This window comes from Diospyros lotus, chromosome 1, assembly GCF_014633365.1.
Source record: "Diospyros lotus cultivar Yz01 chromosome 1, ASM1463336v1, whole genome shotgun sequence".
Lineage (NCBI taxonomy): Eukaryota > Viridiplantae > Streptophyta > Magnoliopsida > Ericales > Ebenaceae > Diospyros > Diospyros lotus.
The window spans coordinates 53,143,908-53,165,694 of NC_068338.1; the positions used below are offsets into that span (position 1 = coordinate 53,143,908).

The 21,787-nt window shown below is 37.1% G+C and overlaps 2 protein-coding genes across 5 annotated transcripts; one reads left to right on the forward strand and one right to left on the reverse strand.

The window, feature by feature from the left end:
* Window positions 1-6,053: 6,053 nt before the first annotated feature.
* LOC127802041 (transcription factor DIVARICATA-like) lies at window positions 6,054-8,527 on the forward strand. Of its 3 annotated transcripts, none has more exons than XM_052337704.1 (4): window positions 6,054-6,809; window positions 6,941-7,015; window positions 7,082-7,418; window positions 7,835-8,527. In XM_052337704.1, exons 3-4 carry the CDS (start codon window positions 7,087-7,089, stop codon window positions 8,301-8,303), a joined length of 801 nt encoding a protein of 266 aa, XP_052193664.1. In that variant the 5' UTR covers window positions 6,054-6,809; window positions 6,941-7,015; window positions 7,082-7,086; the 3' UTR covers window positions 8,304-8,527. The 3 variants fall into 3 exon arrangements, with proteins under 3 accessions (XP_052193664.1, XP_052193657.1, XP_052193648.1); XM_052337697.1 differs by having other exon boundaries at window positions 6,056-6,461; window positions 6,608-6,809; window positions 6,941-7,418; XM_052337688.1 differs by having other exon boundaries at window positions 6,056-6,809; window positions 6,941-7,418.
* Window positions 8,528-11,835: 3,308 nt separating this feature from the next.
* On the reverse strand, window positions 11,836-19,940 carry LOC127802031 (coronatine-insensitive protein 1-like). Of its 2 annotated transcripts, none has more exons than XM_052337675.1 (4): window positions 19,675-19,940; window positions 18,842-19,377; window positions 13,654-14,125; window positions 11,836-12,931 (listed from the first exon to the last, which is right to left on the reverse strand). In XM_052337675.1, exons 2-4 carry the CDS (start codon window positions 19,321-19,323, stop codon window positions 12,119-12,121), a joined length of 1,767 nt encoding a protein of 588 aa, XP_052193635.1. In that variant the 5' UTR covers window positions 19,324-19,377; window positions 19,675-19,940; the 3' UTR covers window positions 11,836-12,118. The 2 variants fall into 2 exon arrangements, with proteins under 2 accessions (XP_052193635.1, XP_052193627.1); XM_052337667.1 differs by having other exon boundaries at window positions 19,487-19,940.
* Window positions 19,941-21,787: the final 1,847 nt, after the last annotated feature.

Below are 21,787 nucleotides of genomic sequence, written 5' to 3' on the forward strand. Positions count from 1 at the left end.
TTAAATAAATATTTTATTTATAATTAGTTGTCTCTCCATTTATTTTAAATAATATTGTTGAATTATGATTTAAGGTTTAGGATTTAAAGTTATAATTTTTGGGAATTATTATTCTTGCGCAGTCCCTCATCGTTCGTATTCTTAATTTTGATAAAAGAAATAAATCATAAATAAAGACTTTATTTTACTGTTCAGGACAAAGAATCGAGCACACGACGTATTAACTAGAATTTCAATTTATCGTGGTTCGATCGCTTTTAACTTGTATCATATAACTTAAATTATAATTTCTTATGCAAAAGAAGTGGAAGCAGGTCAATCAGATATCTATTTTGATCTGAGTTTGACGTTAGTATTATTGTAAGATCGATTCATTCATCGATTATTCCCGTTTTGACATAAAATTATTGTAATCAGTTAAATTTATGAGGGGACTTTGATCTTCATGTGAACACGAACACAAACACGGACACGAATGCTGGCTCCGCCCGGATCCTTGCTTGCTCGGAGCGGCCGTCGATTCATATTCACATACACGAATCACCGTTATCAACCCGCAACCCCGATTGCTGTGTGCCGCCGGTTCCTCTGCAACTCGAATCTTTCTCTGTCCCTCTCTTTCTCTTTGTATATGTATATATGGTTGTTTGAATCTCCTCTGTATCTCTCTCTTTATATATACACATTCATACATAGCTTAATATATACATATATATTCTGGACAACGCAACTGGAAGCCATGGCTGCCGGCGGCGAGGGTCTAAAGCGAAAGCTTCGACAGCCACGGCCTCACCTCGTCGCCGATTGCTCGCTTGCCGTCTCCGATTGCTATGCAACCCCGATCTTTTTTTGGGTCGTTTCTTGGTGTTTCGCCATTCTTTTTCTTCTTTCTTCTCTGGCAACGGCGACAGCAAGGTGGACGACGGCGACTGGGGGTGGCGGTCCAATACAAAATTATTAAGTGTACAAGGCCCCATAAAAAAAAAAAAAAATTTAAATCATTTTTTTATTTTATTTTTAAATGGCGGGTTAATGGGCCGGATTAAACTAATTGGAATCTGGTGGATCTAGGCAGCCAACAAAGCGGATCCAAGAAAGGATCCGATTTCACCAAATCCGCCGGCCAACCGACCCACACCAGATCTGGATCTATTTTTATTTTATTTTATTTTGTTTTGTTTATGGGGCCTGGGCATATTTAATTTTCAGTTTGAAAATTACATAAATTAGTGTGAGCATTTATTGTCAAAGTGATTTGTTCATATTGATTTATGTGTTTTCATTTTGTTACAGAAAAGTTCTATTTATTGTATTATTATATATAAAACTTTTGTTTAATGCATATAATAACCTGCCGAAAGGGTTGTGACATGTCAATTAATTTTTGAAGTGGATGAAACATGTGGAGAAGAGACACACTAGTCTTAGAAATTTTTCACCCAAAGAGGATAATTTTTCAATACTATTGTGTTCTCTCTACTGGCTGTACCTGTTTCATGTATCTATTGTATGCTCTACCCAAAAGGGAGTGTGCATATATGTACCTGACACTTGAGATATAACTTTTTTTCTGATCAAGTTATTTTATATCTATGTTGCCCATTAAGTCTAATAAGTTACGTTCCATTTATTTTGTGTACAGTTTCTTTTGCTGTAAACAACAATAATGCTACCATATATAGAAGTTCAAACTTTAAACAATGAAAGCAAGATATTGAATTTACCATGGGTATTGATGATATTGATTTGGTATTTCAAGTGGAAGAGCCTACTAAACCCATTGATAGAATCACTACTGATCATAAAGAGTATTATTCCAAGTGGGAGAGATCCAACTGGCTTAGTATGATAGCTATTAAGAGGTCAGTTTCTGAGCATATTTTGAGCAGTCTGCCATAGTTCCACAAATGCCAAAGCCATACTTAAAACTATAAGTGACAGGTACCAAATAATCCAATAACACTGAATCTGGATATTTGATGAAAGAACTAACTACTATGAGGTATGAGAATATTGGGGGTGTTAGGGAATATATCCTAAAGATGGTTCACCTTCAATCCAAGCTCAAGGATCTTAAAATTGAAATGCCGGCCTGTGATTTTCTTGTTCCTCATGTCTTGAATTCTTTACCTATTGAATTTACCCAAATCAAGACAGTTTATAACACCACGAGTGGATCCTAGAGTGTGAATGATCTCATTACAAAATATGTTGCTAAGGAAGAAAAACTTAAGAAAGAAAATAGTCTACCCTCCTAACTCATTCTTTCAAACCCAATTCTAACAAGGGTAAGAAGAATTGTATATCTCATCCTGCTCCTAAAAAAGACTCAGGACATGAAAAAGTATGGTGACAAGTCTGAACAGTCTCACAATTATGATGGTTTTAAATCTGCCACAAAGAAGAAGCTAGATTACTTGTTTCCACTGCAAGAAGAAGCGCCATAAGAAACAAGACTGTTATAAGTTTAAAGCTTCGTTAGAAAATAAAATTAAGGAAGGAGGTAAGCCTTTGTCCCTTGTTTGTTTTGAGTCTAATTTAGTTTATGTATCCATTGATTCTTGGTGGATGGACAGTCGTGTCTCAAACATGTGTTGCTATTACTTTACAGGGTCTCATGAACAAAAGGAAACCAAGTTTGAGGGAGGCCAAGGTTAAAGCTGGAAATTATGCTAAAGTGGAAGTAGAATTTGTAGGGGTAGTTAAAGTGTCTATAGAGACAGGTTGCGAAATTATTCTGAATAACGTTTTCTATGTTCCTAGTCTTAAGAGAAATTTGACTTCTGTTTCCTCTTTAGCGTGAGAAGGATATAAATTTTGTTTTAATGATGACAAAGTTGAATTAATCTCGAATTCCAATATTATTGGCCTTTGGTGTTTTGAGTGATGGTTTATATAAAGGACCTTGCTATTTGGATAGAATCGGTCCAGATAGAATTGTCTTTTTTTGTCATTTCAATTATTGATATTAGGATAAGAATGTCATTTAACATTTTATTTACCAACAATACCCTCTTCAGTCACAATTCAAAATTTCATTCTCTCTTTCTTATTAAATTTAAATTTTAGTCTCTCACATGATGTAATGAATTTTTAAAATTTCAAGAGTCATAATGACTTTAAATACAAATTATTCTTCTTTGCTTGGATTGATTGACACACAAGATCATTAAAGACATCAAATAACAAAAATATCAATAATGAAACTTGTCCAATAATTCAGACAACTCTTAATTTCTAACAAATTATATCTAAATACAGTCCGCCAGATACAGTGCTAGCGAACTACATCTTAGATGCAGCCCGCTAGCGGGCTGCATGATGCGCAACGGATTGCCTGTTAGATGTGCATCTTAGATGCAATAGCAGATTGCATCTTGTGCAGCGAGCTGCTACATCAACAAGATGCAGCCTGCTGCTGCATGATGCAGCAGCATGCATCTTAAATGCAGTAGCAGCGACTGCTACATCTAAGATGTAGTCCGCCCAATGTGGGCGGACTTCAACACAGAAGAAGTTCGTCTGTTTATGCGTCAATCAATTTAGATGAAGTAAAATAATTTATGAATGAAATAAAATAGAAAAAGAATATAAAGAGAATACATTGATTATAGTCAATAGTGTGCTACCACTAAATGTCATGATTGTCATTATTTATTTTCATAACTAATTTTTTTTGCTTTGGAAATGTGTAACTTTAATATGTTGGGCAGTAGTTTTAGGCGGGAGTTTTAGACAAGTGAAGAGTTAGAATTTTTATAAGGTTAAAATTGTCTTTCTCTTTTGTTTAATATAATTAAAATATTATAAAACAAGCATTAAATGTCTTTCTATTCGGATAGATTCTATCCAAATAGATTTATCGTTATATAAATTATGTTTGACTCGAGACTCAGTTTATGCTACTTTAAATGTTGAAAATTCTGTGTGCAAGAGATCCAGAATTAAGGATAATTCCTATATCTTATGACATAAACGTTTGGGACATATTTCCAAAGAAATGGTGGAAAGACTAATTAAAGATGAGATTCTCCCTTCCTTCCTTAAGTTTCGAAGACATGGAAACATGTGTTAACTATATAAGGGGAAAATCAATCAAGACTAAGAAGAAATGTGCAACTCGCAGTTCTAGTCTCTGGAAATAATCTACACTGACATTAATGGCCCTTATTCTAATACTATTTGTGGAAATAATAATCTTCATTGATGTTTTCTCTAGGTATAGGTATTTTTATTTAATTAAAGAAAAGTGTGTAGCCCTTGAGAAATTCAAAATTTTAAAAAATGAGGTTGAGAAACAATTGAAAAAATTTATCAAAATTATGAGATATGACTGAGGTGGCGAGTGTTATGGCAAGAATGATGTTCCTGGTCAATAAATAGGGCCCTTTGCAAAGTATTTGCAAGATTTTAGGATTGTTCCCCAATATATTATGCATGGTAGTCCTGAACAAAATGGTGTGACCAAAATACGAAATCGCACTCTTAAGGATATGATGAGTAGATCTAACTTGCCAAAGTTTCTCTAAGGAGAAGCCATCAAAACTACCTTATACATCCTCAATAGAGTTTCCAAAACTTCTTTTGAATTGTAGACTGGTCGGAAACCTAATCTTAAGTTAAAATTTATAACCCTCTAGAAAAAGAGATTGACCCTAGAACTAGTCGTCGTTATTTCATTAGATATCCAGACCATGCTAAAGGATGTAGGTTTTACTCTTTTCGGAGAGGTAGAAAAGTTGTGGAATCCATAAATGGAAAATTCCTTGAACTTGATGTTATTGATGCCGAACTTTCTCTTACTTGTAATGACAATGTGCAATCAGAAACTATTTCCATCCCTTTGCCTGTAATAAATGAGGGCTTTGCACTTGTCGTTGTTGATAGAGTAGAGCATATGGATGATTTTTCAACTCTAGTTGAAAATTATCAATCTAATGAATATGTTCAGAATATACCTATAAGAATGTCTACAAGATCCAGAAGGTATGTTATTTCTGATGATTTCTACATCTTTCTAGAGGAGTCTGATTTCAATATTGGACATGTCAATTCTGCACAATCTGATATGTGGATTAGTATTATGTAGGAAGAGATGTAGTCTATGGATCATAATAGAGTTTGGAAACTAGTTGAGCTTTATAAAAATTGTAAACCCATTGGTTGCAAGTGGGTTTATAAGACCAAAAAAGACTTGAAATGAAGAATTGAGCGCTTCAAGGCAAGATTAATGGTAAAAGAGTTCACTTAGAGAGAATGCATTGATTATACCAAAACTTTTTTCCCTGTGTCCTTCAAAGATTCTTTCAGAATTATTATGGCCTTAGTTGCACATTTTAATTTAGAGCTCCATCAGATGGATGTGAAAATAACTTTTTTGAATAGAGGTCTAAGTGAAGAGGTTTACATAAAACAACTTGAAAGTTTGAGGTCAAGGGAAAAGAACATCTGTTGTGCAAGTTGCGAAAATTCATTTATGGGTTGAAGTAAGCTTCATGACAATGGCACCTGAAATTTGATGAAGTTGTGTCGCCTTTGGATTTTGTTGAAAACAAGATTGATCAATGCATCTATTTTAAAATCAATGAGAGCAGGTCCACTTTTCTTATATTGTCTGTCGATGATATATTACTTGCCAATCATGATTTTGGTATGTTTTTTTTAGACTAAGCAAATGTTATCAAACAATTTTGATATGAAAGGCCTTGGGGAGGCTTCTTTTGTTTTGGGAATTAAAATTTGTGGGGATAGATCTCGTTCTTTATTGGGTTTATCTCAAAAGGCATACATTAATCTTGTGCTTAAGAGATTCAATATGACAAATTGCAAACCCAGTAGCCGCTTATTGCCAAGGGTGATGAGCTCAAGGGCTTCTACGAAAATCTTCAACTTTCTTATTACTTGAATTACTTACTAGTAACAAAATGCTTGGGCTTTAGTGACCACTTAGTTGTTTGTTTGTTTGTTCATATATATCTCAAGGCCGAAAGGGCAAAGGCAGCCACAAATGGCCGTTGCAGCGGCGCATATAATGCATCCCATCATCATCTCAACAGGGAAGGCTGAGCCTTCACCCACCCATCAAACAGATACGAGAAAGTGAGTGAACTCAATTCACTCAGCGTTAATGCTTTATTTCTTTTATGCCCAGTTGCTGACACAAAAGTATTTGATTGCTACTCATTGCCTTTTGATTACTTAAACCACAGCGCAAAAGCGGCCATTAGCCAGGGCCAAGGCTCCCCCGTTGATCAATCAACTCTTTATAATAAGCCCATAAGAAACAATTTCATGGAACAGCAGACCCATCACACATCCACATCCTATCACAATTGGACAGCTTCGCCCAATTTTCTGATTAATTTGATCACCCTTTTCTTCTTTGGGTTCACCCGAGGCTAGAACAGAGAAGGCGGCGCTGCTTCTGCTACTGGATTTTGGGATAATCCCTTCTGTTCTACGTACGCTCTTTGGTTATCTTTTGGGGGTTTAGCCTCAGATTGAAGCAAAGAAAAAACTACTTTCCCGCCTTTTTTTCTTGTCTGATTCCTGGGAATCAATATCTTTTTCTCAACTGGGTTTGGTTTCTTCCCCATGGTCTTTTCAGTTTCTCTTCAGTTTTGGAGTGGTTTTGCAGCACAAAATCCCAGCTGGGGCTTCATTTATTGATGACTTTGCTGCCATTCTCTTCAATTTGAGTAAATTTTATCTGGTTTTGGCACTGGACGTGATTGGCGGAGTCTTGAGGTTTACATGCCAGGAGAAAGATCAGTTTCTTTTCCGATTTTCTCTCCAAAGATTCTTAAAGGGTGGGTATTTTACTGATTCTTCCATTGATGCTATTTTGTGTTTTTTTTTCCTTCTATAGTGCAATTTGATTCCCTGTAAATGATTCTGAGTTTGATGCCTTTTGGGTCATTCTGAATCCTCTCTTTTTCAGCTGGAATGGTTGAATCAATTCCATGGATATAAATCGTCAAGTCATATTGAACTGAGGATTTCAGTCCTGAGGAAGGTAAGGGCATGGAAACTCTGCGTCCATCATCTTTGTACTTCTCTAATTTGAATCTGTCCATGGAAGAGAGAATGATCACACAATGGACTAGAGAAGAGAACAAGAAGTTTGAGAAAGCTCTGGCCATATACGACGAGAAAACGCCGGATCGATGGCTGAAAGTGGCGGCCATGATCCCTGGCAAGTCAGTTCTTGATGTGATGAGGCAGTACGAGGAATTGGAAGCAGATGTTAGTGACATAGAAGCTGGCCTAGTTCCAATTCCTGGCTACTTGAACTCCCCTTTCACTCTGAATATGGTGGATAATCGCGGGTTTGATGTGTTCAGAAAGAGGCCTTTGACAAGTAGATCTTCTGATCAGGAGAGGAAGAAAGGTGTGCCATGGACAGAAGATGAGCACAGGTGATGATCCCTCTCTGCCACTCTGCAATTAATTTGGATTGGAATTAGCTTCATGTTTGATTTCAAATTCATATGCAACTTAGCTTTCTGAAAGGCCTTTTCCTTCGGCTTTTTTCTTTTCCCCCAAACAGCAAGCTCTAGCAGTAAGCCCCTTTTACCATTATATGCTGCATTCTCACTCTCTCTAGTTTCTGTCTTGACTTGAGAACTGGCTGGATCACAACTCTCCTAATGATGATTCTTGAATAGAAATGCTTTCTATAATGCAATTGTCTTCATCCAAATAACGCCCCTTCCAACTTCAGTAATTTCAGAGAAGATACAACTACTGATAGAAATGACTAGCAAGTTAAGACTCGATATATTGTTGTTGTTGTTGTTATTGTTGTTTGTTAAGTACGCCTGTTGAACTGTAGGCGGTTTTTGATGGGCCTTGAGAAGTATGGTAAAGGCGACTGGAGAAACATCTCCAGGAACTTTGTGATCTCTAAAACTCCCACTCAAGTGGCAAGCCACGCTCAGAAGTACTTCATCAGGCAAAATTTGGGTGGAAAAGATAAGAGGCGGCCCAGCATCCATGATATCACGACTGTCCATCTCTCAGATGCTGCTCCAGCCCGCTGCAATGGCGAACCTCCTTCATTAGACGAGTCTAGTCTTCTTGCAGCCCCACATAAGAGCCCTGGCACCCCCAAAATACTGATCAACTGGAAGAAATCGAACGATGGAGCAGTTATCGTGTTGGACTCAAGCCATCACAGTCCATTACCGCAGTATCGGTATGAGATTGCTTCACAAGGGCTTAAGCTGCAGAGGGGTGCTCATGTTGGGACTCTCAACTCATTGCTTCAAATGCAGCCTGCAATATATCAAATTCACGGATGAGGCAATGTACTGTGAAGTCATCAATGCATTCAATTCTGTTTCTGGTTGAGCAGAGCCTCAATCACAGTGCTTGAGTCATAGTATTATGTAATTAGAATGATATAATGAATCGGGAAGTGCTAGTAGAAGACAATAGGGAGATGGGATCGTGTCATCCTTCAACTTTCTGTCTTTAGATTTTTTTCAACTTTGAAATGAAAGTAACTCTTAAGAGTTTTGACTCTCTTTCATCTCTTTAGAATGGTTCTTACTAAATGAATAAAGGCAACAGTCATATAAGCTTCTCGTCTGTTCCTTCATCATTTAGCTGTAAATCAAACTAACATTGTCCATTACTCATCCCCTATATCTCTCTCTTGTCAATACAATTGAAGAAACTAAAGTCAATTTCATAGGATTCCAAGGTAAGCTTCAGTTTCCAAACAAATGGTCAGCAAAGACAGATAACAACATATTATTGGATTGCTGTTAGAGTGCACTTCATTAAACTAAAAACCCAAGTTAGGGGCCATGTCATTAGGTGCTGTGGCCGAATTAGCTGACTCACTTACCACTAATAGTGACATTCCAGAGTATCTGATTGCTTACTTTCCACTTCAGATCCTTTCCACCCATCCTTGGTTTTGTGTGCATCCAATTTGGCCAAGTTGACCCTGCTGGATCACCATCAGTTTGACGAGGCTGAGTCTGCATTCCACTTAATTAAGCATATACCGTGTACTAACCCCGCGTACAACACAAAGATCCACACACAATTGCCACTCTGCCCATGTTTTTTTTGAGTTGTCTTTCTATCTTTTCTTTCACCCAATACAATTTGGACAGATTCTGTTGAATCTCACTCTCCCCAATCCCGTTGCCAGTGGTGGCAGCACTGTTGCATTAACCATTCTACTTTCTTTTAACACCATGTCTTTGGATATATCATTGCTTTTCTGATTTCACATTTTTACTCTCAGTTCAAGTGAAATCACAGAATATAATGATAATTGTGGCTTTTCCTTGACATTGGGATGTTATCGATTGAATATTGATTTGATACTGTTGCTAGTCTCCAAGAGGGCTTCAAATAAGTTCAAGTCCTCGCAGAGAAGATCCATGAAAATGGAATAAAGATTCAAATCTTCACATAGTTTTCCAAATAAAGAATACTGTTTGTTATAATGACATTATGGGTACCAATGCTTGATTGTGTCATGATGACAGCTTTATAAATATTACTTATCAAACGGAAAGAAGAAAGAAAGGACCTTTCAACTTGCTGCTTTAAGCTCAATACATCACTTTTGAAGAAAAAGAAAAAGAATAAAGGCAGCAAGAAAGCATAAAAGATGAAATCTAACCAAAAAAATGTTAAGCCTTGATGTTTTGATAGAGTTAAGAGATAAGTCTGTCGGCAGAATAGTTAAATAGTCTTCCTGCATTTAGCCTGCCAGTGAGATGGAAAAAGAAAAAATCGAATAACAGAAGCCCATTAATCAAAACCATAAGGAAACTAATACCATGTCCATTGAAAGAACACTACCATTCATCAGGCTTTTTCTGTTTGTTGAAATGGAAGAGATAGCTATCTCTATCTTTCACATCCTAAAACATGACAAATTAACTAAATAAATAAATGGGTGTCGGGGTATTGCTCTAGTTACTGTGTTTTCCCTTTTAGTTGCTGTTGCAATTGCTAGAACCACTATGCTTGTTGGGACAACCAGCCATCACTGGAAAAGCTTAGTGGCAACTGCTCATGTCATGTTGCATATATCACCTTATAAATATCAATCAAAGATCCCAAAGAAAAATGATTAATATGATTACCATGATGTACACTTTTTATGGTAAATGACAAGCCTATCATCTTCCTCTCATTCTTCTACAAGACCTGCCTTTCTTGCAAGTTGCAGAGGAAGCATCATGGCCACTTTATTCCAATTTTGATATTAATGCCCCTAACATGGACATAAAGTTTCTTTCTCTCCTCCTGGAACTTTTACATAATTAAAACAAGAGGGCAGAGAAAAGGAAGGAAAGAAGAAAGAAAATGAAAGAGAGAAAAATCTTCATGAAGCAATCAAGTTAAGCACTCACCAGAAGGGATTGACCCCATCTTCATCAAGAGATGTCCAGTCAAAAGGGGTAACTTCGAGCCTCTGTAACACTTTTCATTGGTCCCTTGGATCCAAGAATGATTATCCAGTCAGTGTTCACATATGAACGAATTGTGCACTCAAAAAAGTTTAAAACTTCAGTGAGCAGATCCATGCTTTCCATCCTTTAAAAGAAAACATATTGTTACAACGAAGTGAGAATCAAAAAAGCTTTGATGCTTCGCCATACATGCTTGTTCACCAACTGTAATTTCATCATCCTACTTGTGTTTCTTCTTGTGCTTTCATTGAGCAGTACCCCTGAAAGGAAGAATTGTAGTGGATTTTACAATGGATTGGACCGGATGGATGGCCTTCTAGCCACATAACAATAGCAATAGCAATAGGAATGACCTCTCTCTGTAGCACTTTCCATAGGCCAGAAATACTAGTTAAGTTACCCTTCTAACAATGTGTATGTTAAAACTCTCCTGGTGTTTTGTTATTCACTTCTTGGAATGCTACTACTACTAGGATGGACTGGTTAGCTGCTATGCTGAAGAATAATAAAACATAACTTTGGGCAGAAAATAATGGAGAATTTTGTAGCCCGAGTGATCAAAGATATTGATTACTACCCTTTAACTAAGTGCGAGCAAACAAGCTAGCCATCCTAAGACATCTAGAGAAAAAAAGTTTCATCCATTCATTAATTCTCAAACATGTGACAAACTTTTAAACTACTAGAACTCGTTTAGAACATATCATGCCTAAATAAGATTTAAGAAAAACAAGATCCTTCCAGAACTAATAGGGCTTCATCAAAAGTTCTAGCGGTAGAAGAGCACAAGTGAAGATGGGCAATTACAGGCAGATACATGTTTAGTAGTAGAGGGGAAAGTCCAGGCAGCTGTAATGATTATGAACATAGCAGCAAAACCATGTAATTTCTCATTCAAATGTACAACCCTATGCAACTCAGTGTTCGAAAAGGCTGCCTAGGTGCTAGGCGGCCCCTGGAGGCCGCGATTAAGGCCAACTCAGCACCCCTAGGCACGCCAGGCCCAATAGATTGCCGGCAGCAGCGTCTAGCCGCTTGGGTCGTGTGCGGCTGGTTCCCCTTCCCCTTTCCCTCTCTAGTTGTTCATCGCCTGGGTCGTTTCTCTCTCTCGCCACCACTAATCTTGTCTCTTGGCTGTTCTCTCTTGTGGCCGATCTTGTCTTCCTCCGATACGTATGGATTGCTGTTACTGCTCCTTGCTGCAGCAAGCGTCACTGTAACAGCTGCTTGCTGTTGCTGCTACTTGCTGCAGCAAGCAAGAACCTTTTTTCTAGGCGCCCTAGGCGCTAGGCGCCAGCCTGACACCTGACTAATGCTTAACGCATTTTAGAACACTGATGCAACTTCAAGAATTCGTCATTTCACCAAAGTAATGAGTTACCAAACATACTGGATCATGGAAAATTAATACAGGTTAACAGCAAACTAAGAACTAGGATGAAATTGCACTGAGCAGTGCAGCCAGGGAGAAGGTTCTGTGAAATCACAGTACAAAGCATTTTTATTACAAACAGTCCTGAAATTCGATCAAAACTAATTCAGATGAAAGAGAAAATAAAAGTGAAACTCTCTTACCAGAACATCAAAAATACAACAAACTATTAACATGACATGAAACAGAGGCAACACTAAAGAAAGAGGTGAACCCTTTGATATGGGGCATATATACAGATCTACGCATTTAGAACTGCAGCTGTATCCAAAGGTATAACTGTATCAGGAAAATCTGTTCTTTGTCCGACAAGGGAGTAATATGCCAGAATATGGGCAGGATGCTCAACAGTTGGTCCCCCGAGATGACCTGCAACAACTACTTGTCTTGCTGGGATTAACTCAATATTCCAGAAGGGGCGAGTCATGGCTAAAAGATCATGACCGGTTGGAGATGGTCGATACCCTTGCACCCATAAATACCTTAGAGAAGGTAGCTGCAATACAGCAATGGCCAAAGCATGTTCACTAAAGCAACAGGCCCTCATTTCCAGCTTCTGTAGGCTAGGGCAGCCCTTAGAGAACTCAAGAAGCCCAACATCAGATTCACCAACACAACCCAGAAGCATCCATCTAACATTTGGACTATACCGGCCAATATAGCTGAGTCCCACATCAGTCAGCCCCCCTGGCCGAAGATACAGGGCAAACCTTCTAAGCCTATGGCAACCTTGTAATAGGGCTCTAACTCCATTGTCAAGTGGTAAATCTGCGACTCTTTGTTCATTATCAAGTAGGACCAGACGGAAGTCACAAAGGTTTTTCAAGTGTGTGCCAAAACATTCCAGAGATTGATTTGTGATATCAGACACATACACAGCAAAGTATTCCAATTCCAAGCAGCCCTGTGCCAAAGCAATTAATCCACGGTGTGAAACTAATCCCCCTTCATCCTCCATGGGTTCATCAGCACCTCGTTCAATCCGAAGCCTCCTCATTCTCTTGCAACAACGAGCAAGAACTTCCAATCCTCTGTCTCCAATAACATTCCTAGTCTGTTCACATGAGAACAAACGAAAAGAAAGAGAACAATCACACACCTCCCCAACAATTTACACTATTTATCCACACAATTTTTTCCATATCGGCATCCCATACACATTTCAGTTCTTAGTTACTGAACAATATTAAAAACAGGCATAGATTACTTGATCCAGTATCTCGGGATCCCCCTTTCAGTCAGTTATTTGGGGATATTATAAATTTCAGCCAGTTAATATAAATGCTTTGATCAGATTCCCCTCTAAAACAAAGGCAATGTTTGGATTGAGGGATGGAGAGGAAAGAGAGGGCAAATGATCCTGTTGTTTGGAAGAGGTTTCAAAAGAAGAGGAGAAGGGGATCAGAGAGGACCCAATCCCACTCCTTCATCCTCTTTCCTCCAAAATCTCTTTCCCCAAATCAGCGGGAATGGGAATTTTTTTGACTTTTTGCCCTGTTGACCTATGCATAGGAATATAAAACATAAGGGCTATGTTAGAAATTTAATGTCATAACCCTTCCCTTCCCTTTTTACTCTTGAAACCAAAGAAAAATATCACTAAAACAATGAAAACAATAATAGCTTGATGATATGTTTCCACATGAATATGCAAATCATTAATTGGCAAGGGATTAAAAGAAAACATAAAAACTGCAGCATGGCCTATAAATGAAGATAGAACTAAGATGTCATAATAATAAATACAAATACAAAGAATTGGATTTGTAATATTACCTCAAGAACTTCCAAGTTAGGACATTTTTGAATTAAAAGACAATGGTCATCTGTATCCAAAAGTGCATAGAGGAGATCCAATCTTCTAAGTGAGGATGCAAAAGGAAATACAATGGACATTTCATTACGCCCCATGTAAGTTAGACCCAAACAGCATAATCTTCGGGGAAAACTCATAGAAGAGTATCTTTCTGGCAGCTCACTGAAAGAACCCCCACCAAACTCTTCTAGTGCATCTGCAGCACGAAAAAAACCAACAAGATCCAACAGTTCACAATCACTAATTTTAACTGAAACTAGGGAGCGACAATTTCTGGCTATGAGTTCGAGGTCTTGGAATCTGACTTTGACAAGATCTGTCATGTAAAAGTTCAAAGTTTCAAGAACTGTGTTGTTTAAAGCAAGCTGATGTAGCCATTCGCCATCTTTCTCCACGATAGAGCTCTCTTCCAGAAAAAGGGTTTTTAAACTCCTGGGGAAGGATGAACAGAGCATTAGATAAACATCTAAGAGAAAATGAAGCAATGCTATTAACTCAAAAAAGTCAACAACAATAAATTAGATATCTTTTATTGTCATCTGCAGCAACTGTTTTTCTCTTTCCCTCGTTCTTTCCACTAGTATAATAAGTTTTATTACTTGAAAAAGGCATTAAAGAGAGAGAGAGAGAGAGAGAGATTTGGATTTTCTATAACTAAAATCTACTCTACCAACAAATGGTAATTTCATAAAAGCATCAGAAATATTAATGCACCATCATCGTAAATATTAATGTTATACAGTTTGGATACTACTTTCATGTGTTGATCAATGAGTGGAAAAATACATATGCTCCAGATACACATGAATTGGGCATGGTGGGCACCACAAAATCAGTGAAAATTCAAACCATGAACATGCAACTCAACATAACTCTGTCTCAGTTCCTATGGCATCTACATGAGGCAATATGGTCAATTTGCCTTTTTAGAAGGAAAGCATTTTTCATGACATCAACTACCATAACAGACTCCAGTCTTTTATAGCTCCTGGTTTTCCAACTGTTGCCCAATCCTTAAAGCTCCCTTGTAGCTTGAAGAGGGGAAAGGACAGTGGCCCAATATAGACAGGTCCTTTAGAACTACTAGTTCAAATACTAGGAAAAATGAAGCCATCATGATTGTCAAAAATGAATTATGGCATTAGCAATCTATAAAGGACAATCAGGCCAGGGTTTGGAGTTGAATATAAAGTGCTATTTGAAGCACTAAAACAGGGTCTTCAGGTTAAAGTCTAGCCAATATTCCAAAGAAGGCCTACCCGCTTCTTTCCACACGGGGGAGTTAATCTCATCAGCTTCCAGGACAATAATTAGGCCCTCTATGTGGTGTCTCTGGATGCTAGAGAAAACCAAGCTTAAAAAAGCAAGTTTGGTAAACTTCAACTAGATATTGCTTGTGAAGCAGGTGTTTTGGTTCAAGTTGGATGGCTTGATAAATGAGTCAAATGATGAATTTACAAACAACAGAGAGTTGGCTCCAAGGTTGAAAAGGCTATATAAGTATGTCGAATCATGAACTTCTTCAGCCAATTAGTGGTGATGAAGAAAAGCCTTGAAGTAGAACTCTGAAAAGTTAGGAAAGATTGGATTAATTTTGATATGATTTGGAACTTTTTTTAGGAATATTTTGAGTAGTTGAGACTACAAATAAAGTGACAATAATAAGTTATCAATTGAACCAAAAATGAAATGGTCCATCAATCCTTTTAATATGTGGAATCTCAACAGCAGGATAATCAAGCCTTGTTCCAGATTTGCAAATGTTCATTTTCCTCTCCAAAAACTTGAGTATTTACTTTGTTGACAATGACGTCATCAACACTTCTCTATGATGCTTCCATTTCCACCATATATTTCTTCTTTCCTAATCTCACCAGTTCATGGTTTGCTAATTAGCAGTCTTGATTTCACGTTGCTAAGTTATCCACATATCATTCTTTTAACAAGCATCCAACGTTACTTTGCTTAACTTTGGTTTTGGCCACAAAAAGTTCCAGATCTTATCCTATTCAACAGTTCTTTCAAAGTCAGAAGTAATCAATATTCATGTCATTTAAGATGTCCACATGTCAAAAAGTTTGACAAACCATTTTATGTTTGACTAAAACTGTCCAAATAATAAATTATCACTGTCTTTGTGTACAAAATATTAATAGGCAATTATTTGACCTCTTACAAGCCAATCAGTAAGCTTAATTTGATATTCTTGAGCACGTACATGCAAGGCCTCCTTCAGCTTGAGTTTGCCAAACATCTCTAATCACCTACTTAAGGGCCCAACAATCACTTTTGCAGCTACTGAGACCACAAGCAGAAAAAGATCTTAGGCCTCTGTTTGAAGACCCACAAGACTTTTACTCGAAGGGCCAGCTCCAATCCTCCTAGTAGAGCTTTGACAGTCAACTCTAGCTCCTAGCTATATCTTTAAGGTAATCTAAATTGGCTTTCACCCTGATCATCAGAACACAATTGCCTACTTTGCTCCTCAGGGAAACCAAAAGTTACCTGCATGATTTATTTTTATATTTTGGTTGTAACATCCTCACATATTTTGACCTTCACAGGAACCTAAAAGAAACTACATGATTCATTTTTATATTTTGGTGCTTAGGTACCCAAATTTTCTATTAGTTGTTAACCAATAATATTATCAATTTTATCATCAGGTCAAAGTTCCCACAGGTTTTGATGGGAGTTAAAATACCAACCTCAGTACAATCACCAGTTTATTAGAATTTTTGCTCTTCGCTATTCTTGATGTGTTGTAGAGGGTCCTCTTATAAAGAGAAGATAAAAGAGAAAGTGGTTGTTGCTTAATGCAAAGGTAAGCAGAACCTGCCTGCAGCAACTGAATGAGAAAAATATATGCCTGAGGGATAAAGAAAAACAAGACCATGACATTCCACAAGACAAAGTTCGGGAAAAATTGCTCTAAACAGTATGCCACCTGAAATTTGATACATGCCACCTGAAATTTGGTATCACAAACTTTAATTTTGTAATTAAAAATAGAAAAGAGTTTTCACCAGTACTGACAAGGGACACAAAATACGGAGATTTAGAAAAACAAAAATGATAGAGAACACAAAATATTTTTAAAAGAACTATGAATCCAATATGAAGATGTTCAATGAAAAAAAATAAAGATATCATGCAATTTACAATAATGATAATAAACAAAACCATTAAAAAAATACAACTAATCTAACATAAATATGCCATTAAATCAGTAGTAATGATAATATCAACATCATTCAACATTCAAAAAACAGAGCACAAAGCTCCTCGTTCTGAAAGGATAAAGGGACAATTATTTTTGCATGCAACCTTACCCTTACTTTGCAAGGAGACTGTTTTCACAACTCGAATGGGTGATCCTTCTAGTCATAAAAGAACAACATTACTGTTTCTACTAGGGGATTCAAAAAAATAGAAAAAAAAAAAAAAATCAGATGTGTCTAATCCAAAAAGAAGTCCCAAAAAAACTTTATTAGAAACCCCATCTTGTCCTCAAACCCATAAACAAGAACGTTTGTCGTGTTTCCTAGATCTAGATGTGTCTAAAAATAAAAATGATAATAAAAAACTAAGACCCCATTTAGCATGCCCTCCACATAACCCCAAGTGTCTAAATGTCTTCTACATGTAAAACATGGATATGATACCCAAATTATTTTTGTGCTTCCCGAGTTGTATTTAATTATCAATTGAATCATCATACAATGAAATTGAAGATTCTACTAAGGCCTATAAAATCAACCAACCTAATTTAAATTGAATGTTGTTCAACACTTTAGAGCAGTAGAACTCACTTGAGCTAGACTAATTCTCTAAATGAAGAAATAAAACTACTAGAGCACAGCCAATCATGCTCTAGTAAAGATTGTTTTGAGATCAATTTGAAATTTGAGTAAACCAAACTTGAAGATACCTTCAAAGTTTGTTAAGAAATCAAACCAAACTTGAAAACCCCACTACTTGTCTTAGGACAGTTGGCTTACAATCCTAACTAGGCAACATTAAAAATTATCTTATTCATTATGTACACTCCACCAAGATGACCAACAAAAATAGCAAAAAACCATCAGGTTGGTACAATGAAATTCTACTTGCAAAAGGAGCTAGTCCTTTGAATAGAGTTCAGATTCTAATTGACACTTCACTAAGTCCCAATGCTGACTAAAATCGTGTATCTCCAAATATACAAAATTCTTCATGCAAAATTAAGGGGTTATTTTCATAGTGCAGGTAGGAAGAGATTATGCTTAGAAATATCAGGAAAAGTTATGGATGATCATGAATACATATTTCGAGCAAACCAGCATATCATCCAAATATGAAGAACAACCTAAGATAAGTGTTGCAACAACTACTTTTATGTTGTGCCAGGCAAATGAAGGCCAGTAAGAGTATAATGAATTCAAAGAGAGAAGAAAATCCCAGGGCAATTTTAGAACAACAAAGCAACACATGACGTTATGTTATAGTCTGGAAGATCAATTCCAATGGTTCTCGTAAAATTCTTCCCTGAGAAAAGGAAAAGAAAGGAAAAAGAAACCTTCCCTCTTTGGAGATAATTAGTGTAGATGATCATTTCATATGCAAAAGCCAACCCCACCTAGTGGAATTAAGGCTTGTGATTGTTGTTGTTATTGATCATTTCACACACAAAGTTGGCTAATCAACAATCCTCCTCAATAAGGTCCAGAAAGAAACATCTCATCATGTTATATATTGATTCCTTTTCTCAGTAGAAGTTATTTCCCTAATAAAACAAATATGTACAGAGAAGCTCATCACAATTAACAGGTTCAACAGATCCTCGTGCTTAACTAAAACTTGTATTCTCTTCCCTAAAAAGCCACCTTTTTTTTCCAAATTAATTATTTAACCATCAAAAAATGTGAATCAATCGTAGACTATATTCATCAATTCAGATTAAAATTTGAATACTGAAAATCAGGAAACAGTTTGGCAAAGAAGAGTACCAAATTAGACAACAGCACAACCGGTTACAAACATAACACGCAAGTCAACAAGTTCCACCAATCATCGGAATAGAGCATTTCGACTTCACATTTCTCAAGGAAGGTAGGAACAGAAGTAGAGAGATAACTAAGTCGCATGTGGAAAGGTAGAAGAAGATACCTGCAAGAGCTGCCGATATGCAGAAGCCCATCAGTGGAGAATCCAGAGCATTTATCAAGCTTAAATGCTTGTAAAACCCGACCACGCGACTGAGATAGGAGCTCGAGATCAGAGTCCCTAACAATCATCCGCCGAAAATGAAGCGCCTTTAAGCAAGTGAACGACCTCGCAATCTCCTCCACCCAGGGAGTCACGTACCCTCCCCAATCCTCCGGTATCAGGTTGAACATCGCAGCCCTAGGCTTGCCCTTCAGTTTCAGCGACTCAAGGTGCCGAAACCTCCGCCACAGCTGCTGCGGCGTGGAGGTGTAGCACAAGGCGATTGTCACATGCTTCCGAGTCGACGCGTCGATCTCGCACCAACGCCGGCACACCAGCGAAACCGCGTCCCGGTCACGCGAGTCTTGTATGTAATTGATCACGCACTCGAGCACGGTGTCTGGCATTCCACCAGTCACCTTATTCACTTTTCCATCCTGCATCACTTCAGCTTCAACAGTCTCCAAATCCCGCAGCCTCAAATCTCAACGATCTAGCTGCAAGCCAATCACAAAAGCCTCAAAAACACAAAACTCTTGAAAATCGATTCAAACACAGAAGATTTCCACGGCGAAAGCCGATCGAATCTCAATAACTGAGATGAACCTTAGATGAATTCCCTAAAAATCGGAGATTCTGCAGATTCAAACAGCGGAGAGCGAATCTCTGACACGATCTACCGCGAAAACTCCGAAAAACGGCGATTGGCGAGACTTCCACGATTTGTGGTATCAAAACATGGGAGAAATCGTCGGATCGACCAAAAGCGGAGCTAGTGAGCATCGGAACTTTACCTTCGCGAAACACATAACCGTTCGTCTTCCGAGAGAGAGAGAGAGAGAGAGATGGGGGGGGGGAGGGCGGAAGGAAGGAGGAAGTTGAATCCCAACACACAGAGGCGTGATATAAGAACCGCAGAGAATCTACGGTGGAGATGCGTCGGAGTATAAGATCAGACGGCGACAGTTACAACAGTTTCGATTGGGGCGCATCCGACCCTAGCCATGTCTGGGCAAGGCAAATGCTCCTCTCTCTCTCTCTCTCTCTCCCTCAGGCGAGACGAAATTAATGCCGTGGAGGCCAATCAGTAGGGTAACGACAAATACGTACAGCGCTAGCCAATCACCGTCCTGGACGTCACGATAAGGCAGGCTCTCGTTGCAAAAAACAAAATCCCGCTAAATTACGGGAAGCTCCCCCCCCGCGTTGCCGACGTGGCGCGAGGTGATTGGAAGCTCCACGCGGATTTTCGATGCCGGTCGCACCTGAGTCTTTACTCCGCTTCTCTCAGTTACTGCAGTTGGATTTGTCGGTTATGGCTAGCACTGGCACCGCCTACCGCCCACTAAAGTTACATAAAAAAAAGGAATAACAAATTAACAAATCCCAAAAGAATAACTAAATCGAATTACCACTAATTATTATTATTCAATTAATAGGGAATAGATTAAGTAATAATTTGTTCCTAATTTACCCCCTCCCTTTTATTGTAAAGGATTGAGCTGATTCCGTGGGTCCCTGAACGAATATGCCTCCAATCAAAGCAAAAATGATGAGTTTTAGCTAATACACATTTAAATAATTATAATTATATGAGATTGTAAACATAAAATTTTTGATTTTTTTTCTAAAAGAATAACAAACAATTGTATTTTGACATGCCAATAGGGGTAAGCGTTTGGTCTCAAATCGAAATAGTTGAATATGTGTAAAAAAATTAAATTGAATCAATTGAACAAATACAAAAACTAAATAGGCCAAAAATTGAACAAAACATGACCAACTAAAAAAAGTCCAAAAAAAAAACTAAGTGTTGTTCAAGTAAGAATAAGTGTTATTTGAATAAAAATAATATTATTTGATTAACAATAATTTTTACTCAATTAATCTTGTGTGAGCTGATTTTACTCCAAAAATATTATTAAATTAAAAAAATTTATCATTCAAATAAAATTAAGTGTTATTCGCATAAAAAGAATATTAATCGAGTAACTTCTGAGAATAAATTTCACTTCAAAAATATTATTCGATTAAAAAGATTTGTTACTCGAGTAAAAATGATATTACTCGATTAAAAATTTCTATTATTCAAGTAAAAATGATATTTCGATCTGTTCAATTATTTTAATTTTTTTTTATAAAGAAATCGAACTAAATCAAAATAATTAAAAATTTTAAATTTAAAAAAGAAACTAAACTAAAGTAGTCTACAAATTAAAGTAAATCAAATAGTCAATTTCAACCCATTCAATTCAATTATTTGATTTAACTAAAATTTTGCTAGCCCCATATAAACATATATTCCACCAAATGGAGGTGGGATTTGTGAATTTTCAAGCAATGAATAATGTTAAGCACATTCTTTATCCCCACTAAACAATAAGAATAGAATCTTTTTATCTCATTGTTTATTCTAATAATAAGAGCCGAATCCTATCCCCAATCCCCTTGTATAGTCTATTATTTTGATTTTTAGATAGTGATTGAAATATTTAGTGGGTGACTTAATTAAAATTTGATTAGCTCGATACAAATTAAAATTAAATATTAAATTTAACCTATAAAATATTATTAATTAAGTAATTTAATAGCTCACTGAACCCAAGGATTGATTTATTTATTATGGCGTGAGCACAACAATAGGTGCTTTTATGGGTAAGAGCGTGTGAAGTTTTAATTGATACATCTAGTTCGAAATACAATTTGAATTCATCTCTCCATTCTCTAATTTTTCTAGTTTATTTAGTGGTTGGTTTTGATTCACATTTGACACCTCCATCCAAAATACATTCGATATAATCCTTTAGGTGTTAGAGTGTCAACCTCTATGTCGTGGAGATCTAATTTTTTGTTCCTTATTGTGAGTTAGCCGTTTTTTTTATTTACTTGTGTTATGTCAAGGTATGT